The sequence below is a fragment of the Alternaria novae-zelandiae genome (assembly GCF_023758075.1).
Source record: "Alternaria novae-zelandiae strain BMP 2774 chromosome Unknown scaffold_6, whole genome shotgun sequence".
Lineage (NCBI taxonomy): Eukaryota > Fungi > Ascomycota > Dothideomycetes > Pleosporales > Pleosporaceae > Alternaria > Alternaria novae-zelandiae.
In genome coordinates, this window is record NW_026056966.1 from 784,299 (window position 1) to 804,998 (window position 20,700).

At 52.5% G+C, this 20,700-nt stretch overlaps 7 protein-coding genes across 7 annotated transcripts; 5 read left to right on the plus strand and 2 right to left on the minus strand.

Annotated features, from left to right (window-relative positions):
- Positions 1-1,134: 1,134 nt before the first annotated feature.
- Positions 1,135-3,909, plus strand: J4E88_003787 (uncharacterized protein; the record flags this gene model as incomplete). The annotated part of the gene is made up of 1 exon (XM_049397435.1): positions 1,135-3,909. The coding sequence occupies one exon, from the start codon at positions 1,135-1,137 to the stop codon at positions 3,907-3,909; it is 2,775 nt and encodes a 924-aa protein (XP_049256823.1).
- Positions 3,910-4,742: 833 nt separating this feature from the next.
- On the plus strand, positions 4,743-5,384 carry J4E88_003788 (uncharacterized protein; the record flags this gene model as incomplete). The annotated part of the gene is made up of 1 exon (XM_049397436.1): positions 4,743-5,384. The coding sequence occupies one exon, from the start codon at positions 4,743-4,745 to the stop codon at positions 5,382-5,384; it is 642 nt and encodes a 213-aa protein (XP_049256824.1).
- Positions 5,385-6,262: 878 nt separating this feature from the next.
- Positions 6,263-7,279, plus strand: J4E88_003789 (uncharacterized protein; the record flags this gene model as incomplete). The annotated part of the gene is made up of 1 exon (XM_049397437.1): positions 6,263-7,279. One exon carries the CDS (start codon positions 6,263-6,265, stop codon positions 7,277-7,279), a length of 1,017 nt encoding a protein of 338 aa, XP_049256825.1.
- A 413-nt stretch (positions 7,280-7,692) lies between these two features.
- J4E88_003790 (uncharacterized protein) lies at positions 7,693-9,311 on the minus strand (the record flags this gene model as incomplete). The annotated part of the gene is made up of 2 exons (XM_049397438.1): positions 7,693-9,219; positions 9,306-9,311. 2 exons carry the CDS (start codon positions 9,309-9,311, stop codon positions 7,693-7,695), a joined length of 1,533 nt encoding a protein of 510 aa, XP_049256826.1.
- A 4,709-nt stretch (positions 9,312-14,020) lies between these two features.
- J4E88_003791 (uncharacterized protein) lies at positions 14,021-18,532 on the plus strand (the record flags this gene model as incomplete). The annotated part of the gene is made up of 3 exons (XM_049397439.1): positions 14,021-15,064; positions 15,818-16,621; positions 17,561-18,532. 3 exons carry the CDS (start codon positions 14,021-14,023, stop codon positions 18,530-18,532), a joined length of 2,820 nt encoding a protein of 939 aa, XP_049256827.1.
- A 302-nt stretch (positions 18,533-18,834) lies between these two features.
- On the plus strand, positions 18,835-19,620 carry J4E88_003792 (uncharacterized protein; the record flags this gene model as incomplete). The annotated part of the gene is made up of 1 exon (XM_049397440.1): positions 18,835-19,620. One exon carries the CDS (start codon positions 18,835-18,837, stop codon positions 19,618-19,620), a length of 786 nt encoding a protein of 261 aa, XP_049256828.1.
- Positions 19,621-19,835: 215 nt separating this feature from the next.
- J4E88_003793 (uncharacterized protein) lies at positions 19,836-20,238 on the minus strand (the record flags this gene model as incomplete). The annotated part of the gene is made up of 2 exons (XM_049397441.1): positions 19,836-20,131; positions 20,208-20,238. The coding sequence occupies 2 exons, from the start codon at positions 20,236-20,238 to the stop codon at positions 19,836-19,838; spliced, it is 327 nt and encodes a 108-aa protein (XP_049256829.1).
- Between the last annotated feature and the right edge of the window lie 462 nt (positions 20,239-20,700).

Here is a 20,700-nt window from a genome sequence, read left to right on the forward strand (position 1 = left end):
GAGCCATTGCTCCACCCATGCTATCATAGCACTCCAAGCTCATTCCCACGATGCCCCTAGGTTTGCGACGATTGGGCCGACGCGCGCTGGGAGGCTTGGACGACCCAGTTATACCCACTGTCTCCTTATCTCGGTTTCCCTCAACCAGAATGTCCCAAGCTTTGGCACCACGATGTCCACTTTTCTTGCTGCGCCGACATCCGTCCTGGGTATGGGTGACTGCAAATCTTGGCTGTAGCGGTGTCCGCGCTTTGTCCACTGTCGTCAGTCCAAGAGCTTCATCAAACATTGTGCAATCCTGCTGCTAACATGTTGCTTCAAAGTCGTCGTACGCCGACTCCTGACGGCTCCCTAAAAACTCTGCACCTCCGGCGAATGCAGGCGTCTTTATACTCTGATATCTTCGGCACGCTTGCGGCTCTTTTGCATCGGCCTTCGCGGGTTCCCTAAAATATACTTAACGCCGGTGCAGCCACAACCGCTGCAGCGATCAAGGTTCTGGAAGTTTGGGCTACGATTTCTGGTGCCTGTCGCGATTTTGGCGCTCCCGACGTTCCACGTCCCCTGCACTTTCCGCTCCACCCTCACGCTGTCGAGCTGACGAACCCGACACCGAACCTTCTGGCCGCTGTGTTTCGACTAGGAAAATTGGGTCGGCACGCCACTACAGAGTTTGAGAACCCTTACAGACCCGTTCGGGACTACGCGACACACACCATTGCACTAGAGGCTCTTATCAATCCCACGCAACATTAGGAGTACTCGCCTTCCATCGCGATCCCAGCTTTTGACTCAAAGCAATACTTCATTCGTACCTGATTTCCTGTCATTACGATATTATTATTCGATTTCTAGGCATCATCCACACACAGGCCACAACAACCAGTCATACCCTGTTTGTACCTTGGAACTCACGATACTCGATAGATCCACCTGCAGGCGCATGAACGGAACCGGATATCAACTCGCCTATTGAGTACCGCCGCCTGATTAGCGCACAGTCAGCACTCACCACGCGAACGTTGTATGCACCGAGTCGCGGAATCCGGCGCATTGGTCATTATTGCGAGCGCACTGGCTACTCCTGAAGCGCCCAACTAGCCCACGATAGTGCCCAAACAACACAATATCATCATGAATCCCTCTCAAGACGCCGGTCCCTCTCGTCAGGCCACTTTCGAACTCGAGGACCAGATGTCTACCACTCCCGGCAGGAAACGTGTTGGTTGGCAAGCAGAACACCCCGCTGTACGAGCAACACAGTCACCCGAGGACACTGGCTCTGCCGGGCAAAACACCCCTCTCGTGCGGAATGATGTATCACATGATGATCTCCAAAAGATCCGTGCCTCGCTACGCTTAGCTCTTGGAAACGAACATCTACCAGAAGAGGTTATCCAGGAACCTATCACTGCTCCAAAGGATGTACAGAAACCCCGACCAGCCATTCGGAAGCCAGGCCCTCGGACTCCGCCCCCGGAGTTCTACCTCAACGACCAACCAAATCCATTCGACGACCAGAATGCGGCAGCGACGCCTTCAGTGCACCAGGAGCTCAAGGAGAGATCTGGACTCGCTGCTCAACGACGTGCGGCAAGACTATCGAAGTCAGTGGGCACTTACTCTGCTCCAGTATCCCGGCGAAACTCCAAGGAGCTGGCTTCTCCACCAGTTGAACTCCAGAACCTGTCCAAGCAGTACGAATCAGTCGGCGAAACCACTGACGACGATGATGAAGACCCGCAGTTCATGAAGCGAGCATCCATGCTCCTTCGTCAGCACACCATACGCGCTGCTAATGGACAGCCCGCATTGAGCGCCGAGGATCTTTACCATACCGAAGCTCCACTACGGTCAGGCCAGGTGACACCGGATGCTATGGAGGTTGAGGACGAACACGTCGTTCGTCCTACCAAGTACCGGACAGGAGTATTGGGTACCCTAATGAAGATGTCTAGTAACGCGGCGCCACCTTCGTCATCTTCGTCATCACGCAAACCCATCCACCACCGAACCCTCAGCACCAGCACGTTCAGCGGAGCTTCGACTGCTGCGAACTCACCCAACCCCTCACCACCCGCTTCCGGATATTCTACCCCGCGCGGAGGACGTCCCTGGTTCAGGAGTCACTCCAACAACCAGTCCGCAACTTCCATCTCGCACTTGGTCGGATCGTCGGCGCACAGCTTTGCGGCGCCTGCACAACAAGAACTGGGCCAGGAGTATGATCAACAATACAAGAAGACAGCGGCTCGCCCTGGCATGGGCAAGCGATCCAAGTCAGACGAGTCCATACTACCATTCAAGAAGAACAAGAGGAAGGAAGAGGAGATCAAGATCAAGATTCATCTCGCTGGTACACTTGCGCGTCAGAACTATCTCCGCAAGCTGTGCAAAGCGCTCATGATGTACGGCGCCCCCACTCATCGACTGGAGGAGTACCTGAACATGTCGGCTCGTGTCTTGGAGATCGAAGCACAGTTCCTGTACATGCCAGGTTGCATGATCGTCGCGTTCGATGACTCCTCAGTTCACACCAGTGAGGTCAAGCTCGTTCGAACTAGTCAGGGTGTCGATCTCGGTAAACTGCACGACGTCCATGAGATCTACAAGGACGTGGTACACGACAGGATTGGCGTCGAAGAAGCCACACCTCGACTTGACGCTATCATGGGGCGCAAAGACAAGTTCAACAAATGGCTTCGCGTACCGATGTACGGTTTGGCATCCGCGACTGTAGGGCCCTTCGCGTTTCAGGCTCGGTTTGTCGACTTACCCTTCTGCTTCCTCTTGGGTTGCCTCATCGGATGGCTCCAACTCGTCGTTGCACCCGGAAACGATCTTATCAGCAACGTCTTCGAGATTGGAGCATCGGTTATCACCAGCTTTGCGGCGCGCGCCCTTGGGTCCATCCGACATGACGGGAAAGAGATCTTCTGCTTCAGTGCCATGGCTCAGTCTAGTATTGCCCTCATCCTACCCGGTTTCATGGTGCTTTGCGCATCGCTGGAGCTCCAAAGCAAGCACATCGTCGCTGGATCTGTGCGCATGGTCTACGCTATCATCTACTCTCTCTTCCTTGGTTTCGGTATCACCATCGGCACTGTACTATATGGCATGATGGACCACAATGCCACCTCGCGCACCACATGCCACGAACCCATGTCGACCAACTTCTATTATCTCTTTGTTCCTGGATTCGCCATCTGCCTGCAAATCGTCAACCAAGCCAAGTACAAGCAGATGCCCTCCATGACTGTCATCGCTTTCATCGGCTGGGTTGTCAACTTCCACAGCTCAAAGTACTTCAAGAGCAACGCGCAGGTCAGCAACACGCTCGGAGCACTGGCTATCGGTATCGCCGCCAACGCCCATGCTCGCTTCGGTCGTCACATCGAGAACTGGGGTCATGACACCTGGGAGAACAAGCTGCGCCCTCACTTCGTCAAGGTGCGAAAGATGTGGCAGAAGAAGAACCACGGACCACTCACCCTCCGCACACAAAAGGTCGAGCGATCGGCTTATGATCCAACCCACACCAGCAGCGGCCACACATCACGAGCCAGCTCAGTCAGCGACTTCACACCCCACACTCGCAAGATAGGCTACGGTCTTGCCGCAGCCGCCATGTTGCCAGCTATCTTCGTCCAAGTTCCGTCTGGACTCAGTGTTCAAGGCTCTCTCGTATCGGGTCTGACCTCGGCCGACCAGATCGTGCGCAACCAGACTGGCAACGCTACGACAATCAGCAGCGCCGACGTTGGCGGCAGCACAAGCATCAACTCCATTGCTCTAGACGTCGGTTTCTCTGTCATCCAGATCGCGATTGGTATCACAGTAGGCTTGTTCCTTGCTGCGCTCATCGTTTACCCGTTGGGCAAGAGAAGGTCGGGGCTGTTCAGCTTCTAGGAGAGGCTGCTCATATCACCGGCTTACTCGCACCCATCTCTCATCACCTTTTCCACTCTTCAACATGTTATCCGCGGCATTTCCCTCAGCACATCAAAACTCATTTCTTTTGTTGTCGTGTTTTACAAGCAAGCGAGTCTAGCATTTGCAGGAGTTGGGGTTGCTATTTTTACATATATAGATGCAGCTTCTGCGAAGCTACGAATAAGATTAGATACACGATTCTCGTATAATGTATTACTATCCTCGCCGCTCGTGGGCTGGGCCTTCCAAACAGTGCCGCTCTTCCCGAATATGATGATGTCACCAGGGTGCGCTACCATATATGGGATAGCGTTGCTTGGCGCCCGTGCCTCAGATCGTCATCGCTGACGGTCTCATGCCTCGGACTCTGGACAGCAAAATATGGCCATTACTCGCATGATATCAGCGCACACCTCTACCCAATATATCTTCAGATTCGAGTCCTGTCATGCCCCAACACAGCGTGAGTGTTGGGGTGCCGAGGCGCGTTGCTACCCCGCATGCTTGCATCTCCAGGGCTATTGACATCCAGTAACATGCCAACCACGTATCCACACGGCGCCTTAACGTGTACTTTGCGGCACGCCGTGGCTGAACGCACGCCTGAAACCTGGTTCATGACACGTAACGCCGAAGCCAAACATGCGGACATCGGTGTCGGTGGTTGGTAGCTCCAGATTACAAAGCTCGCGGGTTACACGCCCGACCTCATGCGCAACGACTCCATACTAAAGTATCGTGAACATTTACAGTTTCATCAATAGCAAATCACCTGATAACTTTTCCAACTCACACCGCAACCGCTCAATATGACAGTAACACAAATAATCCACTTCCGCGCACCCTCCGCCTCGGAAGCCGACGCAGCAGCCCACGCCGCCGTCAAAGCCCTCAAAGGCGCCAAAGCCCCCGAAAACTACGTCCTGGGCACCCAAACCCAAGACAAGCGCAACCTGCAACTGACATCGGAATGGCACGACCCCAAAGCCGAGTCCTCGGCGGAAGCAAACACGTACCGCGAGACCGTCATCAAGACCCTCGGAAACCCCGACAAGATGTTCCACGTCACTTTCAAAGACGGCCAATCCGCCTTCGACAACAGCGGCCCCATGTCCTCTCCTCTAGTCGAATTCGTGCAAATCTACTTCCCAGCCAGCAAGATCAACAAGGGGTTCAGGGACAAGATCGAGAAGGATTTTAATAAGTTCAACGACATGTGTGCGAAGGCTTTGAAGGGGAGTGGTGGTTTGACGTATGGATGGGTGATGGAGGAGCTGGAGCACAAGGATGTGAAGAAGGAGAAGGCGAAGTGCTTTTTTGTGGCGAGGGGATGGGAGGGTATGCAGTATTTCGAGGAGGCGGTCAAGAGCGAGGAGTACAAAGAGGCGATTGGGATTTTGTTGGCGTGGGAGGCGCCGTGGGAGCTGTGGCATGTGAAGAGGGAGTATTAGGTGGGGAGAGGAGTGTGGGCTAGGAAGTGGCGGGGCGTGACGCGCTGGTATGAGCCGAATATATCCCGCGACCTCAAGTTGCAATTCCCGTCACCATCATCTGATGCGGACGTCGTCTGTGGGTCATGGTATGGGTCATCGCAGTATCATGTAATCGCGATGCATGTTCTGCGAACACAGCCCTTTTACGTGAAAATCTGGTGTCGTTCGAAGTACAGTCAATTCGGTTGGTCGGCGCACCATCCGCCCTCGCATTTCAGTACCGAAGGTTCGCATTTCACAAAACGGTTTTTTTTAGCTAGACTCCACGTCGAGTCAGAGACTATCCACTTGTCATCTTACAACAGTGTGTATGCCGCAAAGCAGAACAATCTGTGTCATATCCCATCAAAAGCTCTCGGAGCCAGACAAGTATATGGCTTGGAAAGTCTCTACTTCCCATGATGTAATGCTATGTGTGCAGCAAGACACGACGCATACTTTCGCTATCCCCAGTGCCGATGCGACATATTTGGGATGGCTTGATTGGATCGTTGTTCGCTCTGCGTCAGCGCAATACCACCGGGGGCAGTGGATAGGACGGACTTTACCAAGGTGTCGCATCGGCGCTCAGGTCCGAGTCACATGCGCAGCAAGACATGACACATACTTTAGCTATTCCCCGTGCGTTCGGATGTGAGTCAGAGGTGGGAATCGTATATAATGGCTGCATCCCAGGCTTTTCTACTTAGACATCTTCATCATCAGACAGTATCGAAGACCTTGACGCTAGTACCAAAACACATCCGCGAATTACAAATATCTACATTCGCTCGACTAAGACGCAAGAACATAACTACAAAGTACTACTTCACTTCCATCTCAACATTACCAGCATCATGGCCAACATCAAAGATCTGCAAATGCAGTGCAAGATTACTGAGCTGCGAAGCGCTGAGTTGCACGAAAAGTCGCATCGAGAAAAGATGTTTTGGACTACCCTAGACAAACGCTTCGGCACTAGCAAGCCAGAAGTCATCAAGGAAGAGACTAGTAAAGCAGAGATTCCGCAAATCAGGCAGCGCGAACAAGACACAAGCGCAATGCCGCACGAGTCTTCAAGTATCGCCTACATTGGCATGAGCATGGAGCTGAGCGACATGCTTCCAACGGAGCTTCGCGACGCGATATACGGTGAAATCATGCCAAGTCACGTCATAGTCAGAAAAGCCGAAGCTGGCGGCATATTTTTCGAAAATGAACAAGATGGAAAACGCTTCGACCTCACTCATCACGAGGGCTTAGGCCTAGAGATCTACCTAGAGTTTGTTGCGTGTTTCTATCGCACAACGCAATTCACATTTGAACTTCCAAGTGAAGAAGAGAACATTGCCCTGTTTCTCGCTTCAGACACATCCGGACTACAGCTTGATCTAAACAAGCTAGTCTCCAAAATCTCGCTTGATATCAACGAGCGCCACTTCACAAAGATGGAGGAGGCAGGGTATGAATTTGGCTTTGACACACCGTATACGAGAGCCTCGCCGCCAATAACCGAGCTTTTGATGCTGCACAAAACTCCCAAAATGGTTCTCAAGCGGCGCCTTGATTTCTTCACCACTTTGCTGCCGATGTATAGCAAGAGTCGCATCCTCACAGTCGCTGTAGAATACGATGTGAGACATAGGAATTATCTGCTTAATATCCTGCTGCCAATTCTGCAAAAGCTCAAGAGCAAGGGCTGGAGACTACGGCTGAAGCTTGAGGATTACAAGACAGCGTTGGGTCGATGCGCGAGCTTTACTGAGGACACGCTGGACTTCACGACGAAAGGCTGTTTAGAGGGTGTGCAGAAGTGGCTTCATGTTAGTAAGATGGATGCAGTATGCATGATCAATACTGACTTGATTAAATAGATGAACCAATGAGTTGGAATGATGTGTGTATATGCACTCTGATTAGAGGGGGGGGGGGGGCGAAAAAATATAACGAAATAAAAAAAAGTAAAACCCCCCCCCCCCCCCCCCCCCCCCCCCCCCCCCCCCCCGCCCCCCCCCAACACTTCTAGGGCTACTTCATATAGGACAATGGAAATCACCCAGACGTCTACATCACCCCCCAGAGTCCGTAAAGTTTCGTTTTCATGCTGATGTAGACGGCAAAGCATGAATTCATAGAGCGCATTGTAAATCACCCAGACGCCTACATCACCTCCCAGAGTGTGTGAAGTTTCGTTTTCATGCTGATGTAGACGGCAAACCATGAATTGATAGAACACTATATCCATACGGAGCGCATGACCTGCTCAAGCATACTGACCGTCAAAGACTTATACGTCTCCAACCTCCTCAAGAGCCGGTATACGGAACTCCAACTTCTCGCCCCCGAAAACGCCTTCTGGCTTCTGAGCCCAAAAGACCTGCCTACATGCGAGCAAGTCATCCACGCTCATGCTGTCCCTGCTCATGACCCAAGACCACTTCTCTCGGCTATCCAAAATCTTTACGACTTGCCCCTTCTTAACTAGATCCTGGAAGAACGGCAGCAACTTCTGCATCAGCACCAGCAGCAGAAGACGCCCAATGAGTTCAAAGTCCTCGGTGTTTTCCCACTCATTTTCTGCTTCGTCGCCCCCTTCATATTTGAATGGGCCCTCGTGGGAAGAGTCCCTCCATGCCTCCATGATATGTTTCGGCAGAAGTAAGGACCAAGTCCTCATGCTGGGCCGAACGTCTATAGTAATTCGAACACCTCTCTGTGTGAGGGTCTGTAGCGGCGCGAGCTCGTTCAAGAGAGTATCTTCAGCGACAAGTCTCCATAGAGACGACAGCTCTGGATTTTCCTCAAGTACTGAGTCGTACGCTTCATATTCTAAATCTTCATCCGCAGAGCCTGAGATTGAGTCCAGATATGCTTGGCTTTCTTCATCAGATTCCGAGTCTTCCGGGCCCATCCATTCCTCGTGGCACATATCTAACGGTATCTTGAGATGAATGTTGCGCACGAATTCTTTTGGGACCAGGTGCTCGTATCCCCTCCATGGGTTCTGGTTGAGGAAGCGCGTGAGGTGTACTAACCGGTCGATAGAGAAAACCGTATCGCGATGGAAGGCCTTCAGTTTCTCCTCGGCAAACTCGGGGCTCACGATGTTGGTGTCTAGATACCAGGGCGTTTTGCAATCTTTTCCATTGAACTCTCCATTCAGAGACTTAGAGGTGTATACTCGTTCCACGACTTCTTGGTTGCTGGATTCGTCTCCCAAAGGCTCTTTGTGTTCGACGTCATAGTCGACTTCAAGCTCCTTGGGGTAGGGTTCGATAAAAGCGTAAACTATGTCTACAAGTTCTGTGGGCAACTTCTCGGAGACAAGTTCGCAAAAGACCCTCGCTTCGCTATTGTGCTCCAGAACGAAATCCAGCTCTGCTTCAACGCGTGCCAGTATTTCTTTAGTAGCTTGAGTTGTAGATTGGTGGACTAACAGGCGCTTCTGGTACAAGGCAGCATGCGCAGCATTGTCTGGGTTGTCCGTGTATTCAAGCTTCCGGGCGATGAAGTCTTCGAGTTCCACTACTTTCGCCTGCTTGGACTGATAATCTTGCCTTAGGGTTGACACAATATTCCTCAGTGCAAGACAGCGAAGTCGGAAGTGCTCTCGTTCATCCTTGGCACACGATGTCCGTCCAGAGGAATCCGTGAAGCCGTCGACCTTCCAGAGACGGAATTTGTCGGCAGTCGTTTTGCTGTATGCCGCAGACATCAGAGTTTGACCGAGTTGATTGAAAGTTATGATTGGTGTGATTGTCAATAAGGGTGAAGTTTGGGAGTTTTTATAATGGGTTACAAGCGTAGTGTTCACCTGCCATTGTTGTGAAAGTGGCCAAGCGGCGAGATTGCACGACGCAACTCACTCACTCGTCGTGGGGGAAAGGTGCCTTCTTTTACGCACATTACTGTGAAAGCGTTTGACTCGAATGTTCGTGAAATAGCTTGTTGAAATAGCTGCAAAGACGCGCCGTGAGAATGCCGAGGCAATCAACATCATATCCTTCCGACTCCATGAACGCCAGAGAAGAACCGCCAAAACCTTGTGGTCTAGAGATAGACCCGTAAACGGAAAGTACAAATACATGTTATACAGTTCGGTATACAATCATCGTATCGTTCAATGCGACAAATCGTTGGAAGAAACCCTCTTAACACCGCCCAGATGCAAGACGAAGGACGAAATGGTACAGAAACTGAAGGACGTACAGCTAGAAGGGGTCACAATGCACGATCCTCGGACTGTGCCGCACATCGCGTACAGCAGGAATGGTTTGCGATCTGGAAGCTCGGGTGTGAAGTAGGGTGTCGTGAGGCGAACGAAGCGGCGGCGCATCGTGCGGTATGTCTGCACGAGCATGTGAGCGCATATGACTTGGAGGTGGCGATCTTGGGTGAGCGACTGAGCGCATTGGTGAAAGCTCATATTGATCGGTCTTGGGTTGCCAATTCGGTGGGGCCTCCATGGGTGACGATGGCGAAGGATAGTCTGTCTTGGCACTGCTAAACCAGCCATCGATGGCTGCACCCATGGGGGAAGTCAAGTCTTGTATCGAACCGGGTCTGATTGCAGTCCCCTCACATGTAGTCATCAGCGGTGGCGTCTGAAGATGCGTTGTGGTACTGAACTTCCGAGGCTGCGCACGGCTGGACGACCGTGTTATCAGCGCCCCTGGACCAGAGGGACTCTTCAGGACTGGCGGACCAGGAGACTTTACGCCCGTGGATATCGTTTGCGATCGCATTGCTCGAATTGGTGGCACCCGAGATGGGCTGTACTGTGGCTGCGGTGAGACGGAGGAGGAGCTTTGAGCCGGGAATAGCGAGAAGCGTTCCGCATATGGCGTAGTCAAAGCCGGCGTTGGGGTGCGACTGGAGTAGCATGAGCTCGAGGAAGTTGGTCTGGGACTGTAGATCTTTGTTGGTGGGCTGGGTGCCTTTCTGGAAGGGATGAATGATTGCGGAAGCAAAGCTTGTGGTGATGCGCACGATGGTGAAAGCACGCCTGAGCTCTCTGTGCGTGGACTCGCCCAATCCAAGCTTCGTTGCCGCCGAGGATCTCGACATGGGATATAGATGTTTAGCCCGCGAACGCTAGCCTGCTTGCCGAGCGGCGTCTGCGGCCGAGGAGGCGATAGAGGCGACAAAGGTCTTGGAGCCGGAATGTAAGGCGAGAGCTGCGGCACGCGATTGTATGGAACAACGGCATCTGCAGTCGGGTTCCAAAGTTCGAGAGCCTTGGTCTTATTGTGTCGGCGAAACCACAGCGAGGACCCTGAGCGCCCTGTCTCTTCATCGATGAGATGGAGGCGACTCTTCGTCGAGTGAGTCCTTCGCAAGTCGCCATCCATACCTTTGAAGAAGGGCACCATGTATGGAATGCTTGCAGTTGCGATGCTGAGGCATACATGGGCTTGCGATACGATCGCCGGCACCCAGAGTCGGTATTGAGGATTGCCATGGAGCGTAGCCGGGAATAGCAGAACGAGACGAACAATTGCCAGAATCAGCACCAGCATGCGCGGCGCAAAGCATGCAATGACTGCGAATTTTCTTGAGAGCCGTACTTGAAGGTATGCTACGAGGTGTATGGAAAGCATAATGATTGCGACTTCGGTGGAAATGTCGACGATACAATAGACGATCCAAAAGATGCGCTGTTCAAGTCAGCTTTCAGATGATTTTGGTTAGGTCCTATGTTGCATACCGAGTTAAAGCATCTTGGGCCTACAATCTGCCAAGGTCGAGGTAGCTGGCACTGAAACGCAATTGCGACAAGCGACACCGCTGTCCAGATTGACACTACCGCACTGAAAGCTACCACAGCTCGGCGGATGATGCGTTGCGTTACGACGACATTGTAGAATATTACCAAGATTGATAACTTCGCGAAGCCAATGGCTACGGTGTAGACAATTTCAGACGAGTAGTATCCCTTCATGAGGAAGATGGTTTGCTCGGGGGTCAACGGACCAACAGTGCCGAGACCTTCGAACGACAAGACAAGAGCTATGATTGAAAGACTGACGGCAAAGGACTGCATGCATTAGCAAAGTTCGAGAGATATGTTGTGCAACTTACAAAAGCCACAAATATCAAGAGATCATCGAGCGCCATTCTCCGAAAGACAACAACCTTCATTATCTGCCGTGCTCCGAAAACCATCATCGTAATGATGAGAATGGCCCATGATGCAGCCCTGATGGTATTTGCTCGGTCGATGGGGCTGGCTGATGTACTTCGGGGCAGGAAATATCCACTCGCTAACTTCATATTCGACATAAGGGAAAAATGGACAACGTCCAGGAAACTGACACAGAAGGAAACGATAAGGAAATAGTGAAATGGTCAGACCTTCTTACCCCATATCACCCTGAGCATGACGAAAGAGCAGGTCATGGAGTAGAAAGGCTGTAGCTGGTAAGGCGAATTATGGGTGAAGCAGAGCCTCGCGTGTGCTTCGAGTTGTCCAGGGTGCGGGCCAAAAACAGTACACGAGGCGATCAATCCTAGAATATCGCTACAACACTTTCTTGGTACTGCTTACCTTGACGTTCAGTTCGGCAGTTCATCTCAAGCTGCTACACTTTTGTCCTGGGTAAATAGGACCTTGGCGTCTCTGGTTCGCTGTTCAGAGCCCCTCTGCCTCTTCCCTAGGATTAGTGTCCTGCGATGCACTGGTAAGCGCATATGCGACTCGGCAACGCTGCGTCATGCATCTAATCTTGGGGTGTATAGGCGCTTGCGATGATTTGTAGATGCTGCTGATGGATGGCGCGGCTGACATGCGCTACGTTCCTTCCGGCGGGTATGCGCGTTGGGGCGCGGGGCCATCCTCCCGCGCCCTCAACGTAGACGCGCATGAACACTGGTGAACGGTACGAAGTGACCAAATCGCGAAACATGTCCCTTGGATGATCATCGCTGGCAGGAAGATGTTTGCCGCGGTCTACGCAGCAGCAGCGGATCGCTGGGGCTCAACGCCGGTGAAATCGTGCATGGTTTGCAAGGCTTCCGTGCACTCCATCAACTGGTAGTCATCATTTTGCCTCGCAGCCTTGTCGCTGCAGCCTTGTCTCTGAAGTAGAATGCCACACCGGACTTCCTAGAACGGTGAAGACGACGGTTCCGGCTATGTAGGTTGAGGTTGGTTGCGGTTGTCTTGGGTTCGCGTAACGTGGCGCGTCTTTTCTTAGGTCTTCGTGCAGACCCCGGAAACCCATCCCAAGGCCAAGCGTGCATCCTTCCCAGGTACCGACAATGTGACTCGGCGCTTGAAGCTGTCTTATCTTGCGATTCGGGGTTTGAAGTAGATAAGGTGCCTATTCTTGTATTCAGTCCACTACTGAGCAGGTGATGCGCTCGAAACTGAGGGCGACCGAGATTGTAGAAGGTATCAGTAAGCGGACCGCTCATGTGACAAATTCTATAGTGATGTCGATCAAGCACGGAGCGCTTGAAGCGTGCTGATGAATCAACAAGATAGAAGATGGGCCAGAAGTCGTTCGCGAAGAGGTGATGGGTCGCGAAAGCCGCCACCGCCAAAACCTTGAGAGGATGGGAGGGCCGCTCCTTGACCCAGCCTAGCGGATGATGTCAGCACCGCCTTCCAGCCGAGACCGCTCTCACCCACTCGTCTGAACAGCACCTTCATCAACAGTGACAACACCAGGCGATCCCGACGCAAGATGAGAAACCCGCCAGCACAATGCATGCCCATTGCCCACTCCTTGCATTACTCAGGTCCAGAGTGCATTGATAATCCAGAGACGGTCACTGCGCGGATCTTCCACGGCATCCGCCGGCACGCATCTTCGTGCGCGACAGCGTTGATATACTCAATGCCCCCGACAGGCCTATCGATGCGACAGGGACAAACTCTACCTCGAAGACGGCGCAGCGATTCGGTTTCAGAGGCCAGCGTTTGAGTACCAGAATGAGCCATGAGCAACCGCGTTGGTGCCGCTCTTGAACATCACCATGCCATAAGCGCTTGCCTTTCTTCTGCTTGCGTGGCCTTGAGTTGGCAAGAATGTTTCAACCCACTATCTTTCCAGATCGACCTCCAGGATGAAGCGCACACTGCACTAGTGCCTGAAGATGATCGGTCCGAGCGGCGCCTGCCGGCGATCCGGGCCCTTTTCGTCTAGTCGCCCCTATTTTGGGCCGATGTCTCATACGATGCAAATACTGAAACCGACATCTCTCACTCCGAACAGTTCACTGCCACACGCAGGTGGCGGCACTCCTCCATCCGGGACGGCGCCACGTACTGTTCGACCCACTTCAAAAACAAGTGGGAAACAAGCACCACTTCACAAAGCTTGGTTGAGCTTAACAGCATCAATACTCGATGCTTGTTGGCCAAAAGCATGACGAAGCTCGTGGGTCAGACATGTGAAGTCTTGGGCTTGGGCGTCTGAGCGCGCGATCAACACAGCAACACCCAACTAACGTTTGATTGCGCTGGGTATGGGTTCTCATAAGGGCCTATTGAGGATGCTTTCTTTTCTATAAGCCTACCGTGTCGAATTGTGTCCTTCGTTCAATTTCCCAGTACAAGTACCGTTAACTTCTAATCTTTAATACTGTCCTTACCGCTGTCTTGGCCCGACATGAATGCCTCAGCAACGATCCGTGCTTCGTACATCCGCCAGGCGCGGATGAGCATGACCCCTCGTCCACATAGCATATCGGAGACGTTATCAATCGATCTCCAACCACGCCCCGCTTCAACCGAGAAGCTCCAATCCTTCGTTCATGTCGACCACATTGAACACCGCGAGAAATGCCACTCCGAGCGTACTTCACAGCCTACTTTCTTCGATGTCGAACGCAACGCCGATAACAGCCGGGCCTACATCGACGACCGGTATCTCGACACCACTTCGGTCATGGAATGGGACAACAACAGCTCCTTCAAAGTGCGGCTAAAATCCATGTTCACAGTCTTTCCCTACCGCGATCCTATCTACCTCGTAGCGATCATCTTCCTCATTGGCTCCATCGACCTCGTCATCAACGCCACCTTCGATCTACTACCTCGCCTCAATCCCTCCACGGAGTTCGAAACCGAAGAGACTGTCGCCGTCCCTAGTACGATATTGATCGGATCGATCTTCTTCTTCGTCGCAGGCATCTTCGACACCTTCAGTGCTCTGAATGCGGACCGCGGTACGCTTGAAACATCGAAGTTGGAGCCCGAGAAAGTCAGATACCGGCCAGCGCTCCTTGGCACACCGGAGTTCAAGTGGATACCGTCATGGGAGAAGGTTTGGGAGTTGTCGGCCACCAACTTGGCCTTCCAGGCTGGTCTCATCGTTCTCTTTGGGGGCATCATCTTTATGTTCGCTGGCATCGTCGACTTTCCCGGCATTGTCCCGGAAGAAGATCCTCTCTTTGGTTACATCGTTTTCGGGCCCCAGGTTGTACACGGCGCGCTCTTCTTGGTCGCGAACGCTATGCTGGCGTTCTCCGAACAAGAGCGCTGGTACAAGCCCAGGTTCTTCCACTCGGACTGGCAGAGTGCCATCCTCAATGCGCTTGGTGGGCTCGGTTTCATGATGGCTGGTTTCTTTCTCTTTCAGGGTGGGGAGAATGAGGAACGGGGCAAGGTGCATGCAGCTATAGCGGCAATGGCAGGGAGCTGGGCTTTCTTGGTAGGCAGTGTGATCAGGTGGTATGTTGTTTTGGAGTTCTGGTAGTGCTTACGACGACGGTGTTACTGTGACTTTTGTATCGGGATGTACCTCACTTCGTCTAATTATGACCACATTCATTAGCGTTCTTCTTTCTTGTCACGTCAGTCTAGGAAAGGCTAGACACTCTAGAGCCTACATCCGTGTTAGGTTACCTATTTTGCATGGTTCTGTCTTAGTGTAGTCGGCAACCTGTTTAGTTCTCTTGTATAAGGTCTGGTGTTCAGCGCATATTAGATAGAGATCGCTCATTCATTTATCCACTTTGTGGTCCGTCCACATCACGGGATGTTTATCGCCTCCACCTTCTGCGTATATATGAACGCCGCTCCACACCCAGGGCCCGCTCTCAGTTTCGTAACGGCCAACTTCAACGCGCGAATACGTCGATCTCGCCCAAGTTACACCAAGATCGCAGTCAACCATGGTTTATACGAAGACACGCAAGGTCTCGACGCTTGTGGAGCTGCGTGCAGATGGATACCAGTGAGTCCCATCACCAAATGATAATAGACCGCACGCTGATGAACACGCAGAGTCGCCAAGAAAATTGAACCGCTTCAAAGTACCGTCGACAATTTCACCTTTACTGCATGCCCCAAGGGACACGGAGCCCGGCGTGTAAGACTGAGGGCGCAACTGCGACGAGCTAAGGATCGTCTGTATCACACCGCTGTTGAATGCTCCCGTCTAGAATCCCCACCAATACTACAGGCCGTGCAAGATCACCTACCGCGAGAGCTGCGTGACATGGTCTACGCTGAGCTGATGGATTTCGAGAACCCGTCGTTTGACATCTGGTTGGAGGGCAGTAGATACGTACTGAAGACGACCAACAAACCACGCTCTACATTTTTCCACCGGACCAACATGGCAGCTAGTGTCGCTCGAGGCCAAGATCCTTACTACATCGACCCGTCCATCGTCGGCAAAGAGTCAGCTCTAGAGATCTTACAACTTCGTTACCGACGTGGCCAATTCAATATCCACCACGACGCGCTAATAAGCAGGGTTCTCAACCAAGATGCGTGGAAGCAGGACATCGTACCAAAACGCTGGCTCTCCAAGATTAGCATCTACATGCCCGAGGACATTTACCAGGTTGAAGAGCGTAGAATTCTACTCCGTCAGCGCTTCGACCTACTACAGCAACTCACCAATACCCGAGCACGTATCCAAGTGATCTTCCCTAGCAAAGAGATGTACTGGCATTCCCAAATTGGTCCTTCGCGTAAAGGATATGAGTGTCTACTTCCCACCGACCCAACTATACGCCAAGCCATGTTAGCTACCACTGAACGACTATCAGTCTCGAATGTTGGGACCGAGATCGATGCCGCTGTTCATAACGAGAACGTTCATATCATCATGGAGACTATATTCCCGAGCCTGATGGCATTGAAGGCTCGAGGCCACCAGATTCACTTGGACGATAGGATTAGCGGGTGGAAATGGACGGCGGGGGAGGGAAGCGCCACATTCGCTGATGCCTGGACTAATCGAAGGCGGTTTCGTAAGGTATGTCGTCAACCTGAGTCTTGTATAAGAGTGTATGGCACTAATCAGATTCAATAGGTGAAAGTCCGCGAGTATATGAGGCGATCTCCGCATCAGATGTACCCTTCGGGACGTAATCTGGATGCTGGTGAGAAGGCGGAGATGAGGGCGGAGGGTCAGATGATGTGAACACGATACCAGGAAGGGCTATAATGCGTGTCGGATTTGCAGCATATACACTGCTAAATCCTAATAAGTGATCATTTCCTAAGACGATGTATACCCCTGCTCAGATAGTGGCTTTACGTTTTGCAGAATGCAATATGAAGTGTAAGCGCTGCTTCGTCCAGGACGCGAGACTAGTAGCTTTGCCGGTTTAAATTACGTTAATCGCAAGGCTCGTTATCCGTTGAGCCCTCGGGTTGCACGTGGCGGTACATCTTATTCGGGGGCATTCTTTTGCGTGTGGGTCGTGTGAAAAGCGGGTGATATGATTGGGATCTAGTTCTCGGCCTTGGTTCGCATGGAAGATTGGCGTTTTTCAGCCAAAGTGAGCATTAATCACGTACTCACGGTAGTGTGTACCTAGGTAGAGAAATTTGAAAACATATTCAACTCTTAACGCGTCACTCAATCTTTGTTGACGCGTTCTTCGGTGTACTGGCAACGGAGCCTTTCAAAACTGCCTCTTTGGGACTAGTTTGTCAGCTAGCTGTGTGTCGCAACCCATACCTGGGTCCTTTGGTGTTTTGCGTAACACCAAAACAAATCACTCAATATATTACCCAGGTGTTCGCCATGTTCACAACCCATACCACTGGTGACCAACTCGGCTTCGTAGATGTCTTCGGACGCTCTTCGCTTGCCTCGACGGAGTATGCGCACTACCGTCTCCGAGCTTTCAGGTCAGTCAGGGCTTTCTGTCGTAACGTTGCGTAAATAACCTCAGCTAACGTCCAGGATGCCAGTCTACATGTCATTGCGGAGAGACTGAGAGCTGAGAAGGAAAGATTTGACTGTACGCTGCAAGAGCTGTACTCGTGGAAAGAAAAGCAGCTTTCGACTCTCGAGGGCATCGAGAAACGACTTGATCCAGATCCTCGAAGCGGTCCACCGTCCCTCGCAGCATCCAGCAAGGACGGAGCTACGATGAAGCTTGGTTTGGCAGAGCGTCGTATCAATGCAGAGCTTCGGAAGCGTTCCGAGATCGAACCGAAGGAACTGTACATCCACCAGACGCTCGCAGATGTCCTCGGAGGGTACGCCAAGCTCGTACACCCTGGTCTCCTCGACAGAATGTTTGGATCGCTACCAACAGGGAAGCTACCACGGGAGGTTAGGGACATGGTATACGACCATCTGCTCCCTAGGGAGAACACTTACACTATCAAGTTAGCAACAAACAACACTGGCTTCTCCATCCACAAAGGAGCACCGGACGGCACTCTACCTACTCCACCAATCGGCTGTCCATACCCCATGATATCAACCACCCACCCACTAGCTGATGAGATCCTCGAAAGATTCCATTGGAGATCGACGTTCATCATTCAGAAGTACATCTGCACGTTGCAGCCGTTGTCTATTCACGATATTCTCGCAAAGCTTCCGTGGTGGTCGAACATCGATGCGGGTGTACTCCCCATAACCATCACCGGCCGCATCACCTTCGCCATGCGTTTCGACAATAGTTGGAGGATTGAGTCAGATATCGAGAAGACTATTGGAGATTTGAGAAAGATCGTGAACTCAGCCAGTCTCGGCGTAACTGTCTCTCTTTCGATTTTTCCTGCTGATAGTAAGCGCGGCGCTGAGTTCCTCGATCTAGCAAAACCACTCTTGCTTGAGTTGCAGGAGAAGGGCCACGAGATTCGCATGATCGACTTGGCTTGTTGGACAAAGATGCACAGACGCAAGGAGCCGCCAACATGATGGCGGAGTGCTGTGTTTCTTGTAGTCTGGCTCGGATGCGTCTAGGTTCCACACGCGACTGCCGTGGGACTCGTGGTGTGACGTGGGGAGAGACTGTAGATGTGGGGTCTTGGCAGGCGGAAGAAGCCGAGGTTGTGGATGAAGTACGTCACGCCGGGCTTGCCGTGTTCACATCATCAATCAATCAATACGACAGCATGCTTGGCGGAACACAGCCTCTGAAATCTCATCTTGTGCAGTTCTTTGAGCACTGCCAGCCAGACTGAGCAACTGCTTGCGTGCTTTTTCTGGTTATCGCAGCCATGTCTCGCCCAAACATCAACGCGCCAATACCCTCATACGAAGAAGCCGTCGTCGCGCCTCCGCCCACCACAATACCACAACCTCCTTCCGAACCCGCCGTTGCCGAACAACCTGCTGTTGACCCAGAGCCAACACCCACCGTCGTACCAGCATCGCCTCCGCCCGAGTTACCGCCCGCATACGCCACCGTCGACGAGAAGGCCACGACCTTCACCATCTACGGCACCTTCATCCACACACCCAATGCGCCCGCCTACCAACTATCCTCCCTCCTCGATGCGCGAATCAACAAGCTGCGGATACGCAGGCTAAAGGCCGAAGAGATCACGTTCCTTCAATCCGGCGCACCGACCGTCGCCTTCGACAGCAGCAGCGTGCTATACGAAGCCCACGATCCACCGTTCCTTATCAACGAGTACTACATCCAAGGCAAAGCAGGGAGCACACTACCCGGCGCTTTACAACTGCGCTTCGGACTGCGCCGGTGGCATGTAGTGCATATGCCCACGCAGGGCAGTCGACCGAACGAGATTATGACTTGTGGGAAGCCAGGCGGATTCACAAAGGCACTGAAGCAGAGGAAGAACGAGCTGGAACCTAGCCAGTGGAAAGACAGTGAGGGTCATGTCGTTGCGACGGAGGTGTTAAAGATGGGACCTGGAGGCAAGATGCCGACGATAGAGCTGAGGCATGATCTAGACCAGACATGTCGGGAGTTGATATTGGCGCTTTGGGTGGCTCGGCTGTGGGCGGCTTTTGGGGCGGGGAGCGGATATGCTCATTGAGCTTATCATCACAATTTCAACTGATTCATGCGCATTTTAGAATCCGCTCCACGTCGAAGACGCGATTCGATCTGGAGCGAATTCTAAAATGCGCATGAACTAGTTGAACTTGGTGCACATCACGAGAAGAGACATTACAGCCAGGGCACAACACAGCCACCGTCAAACCATCTTATCATTGACGCAACACCACCACTTCCGTCAAAGCAACGCCCCTACTCGCTACGAACAACCCTCTTGAATCCCTGCTGCGCAACCTGGTCCTGTGCCGCCGCAATCACCGCATCCGCATTCGGGTCCGTGAATCCACAACCCGTCTTTCCGTTCTGCTGGCTAGCCGCCTCAGCAGAGCAGACACCGTCGCCGGTCGCGGCGACCTGACTGCAGCAGGCGGAGCTGCAGTCGGCATCCGAGACGCAGCCGCCGGTGATGAACTGCGAACCGTCGCCCGCGCCGACGTTCTTGGCGCCTGCGTTGTTGGGCGTGACTTGCGCCATGGAGACGGCGGCCACTGGGGGGGAGATGTTAGTATACCGTGTCTTTGAGTTTCTGACTACTAGTGTGGGTGGAGGTATGGGGAAGCTTACGGGTGAGGAGAGTAGCGATGGAGAAACGCATATTGCTAGTTTTGGGTATCGAAATATAATCGAGAGGTAGAATATGTATAGTACGTTTGAACGAATGACACCAGGTCAGCTTTTGCAGTCACAGACAGCAAAGAAAGAATGGAATAGAAGTGGGTTGTTGTAGTGCGAAGAAGATGTTGCTTGATGGTCTTCCAACACAATGGGCGAGACAGCCTTCTTATGCCTTTTCCTCAGGCACCCGCGATGTGCGACCCCGCAGTACGCTTCCAGTGCATCGTGTCATGCTCTCCGTGGCGCTGAGGCTGTCGTTGTGTGATCGCCTTGTCGCCTGCGAATCCAGGCGCCGGGTGTCGGAGGCGAGGTATCTATAGTGGAAGCGCATATATCGTGCATGATTCATGCTGTTGGTTGACTTGCACCTGGCTTGTACTATTGAGCGGTTTGCTGGTGACGCGTCCTCTGGGTGATATGTTCTGGCCTATCAGCGGGGTCA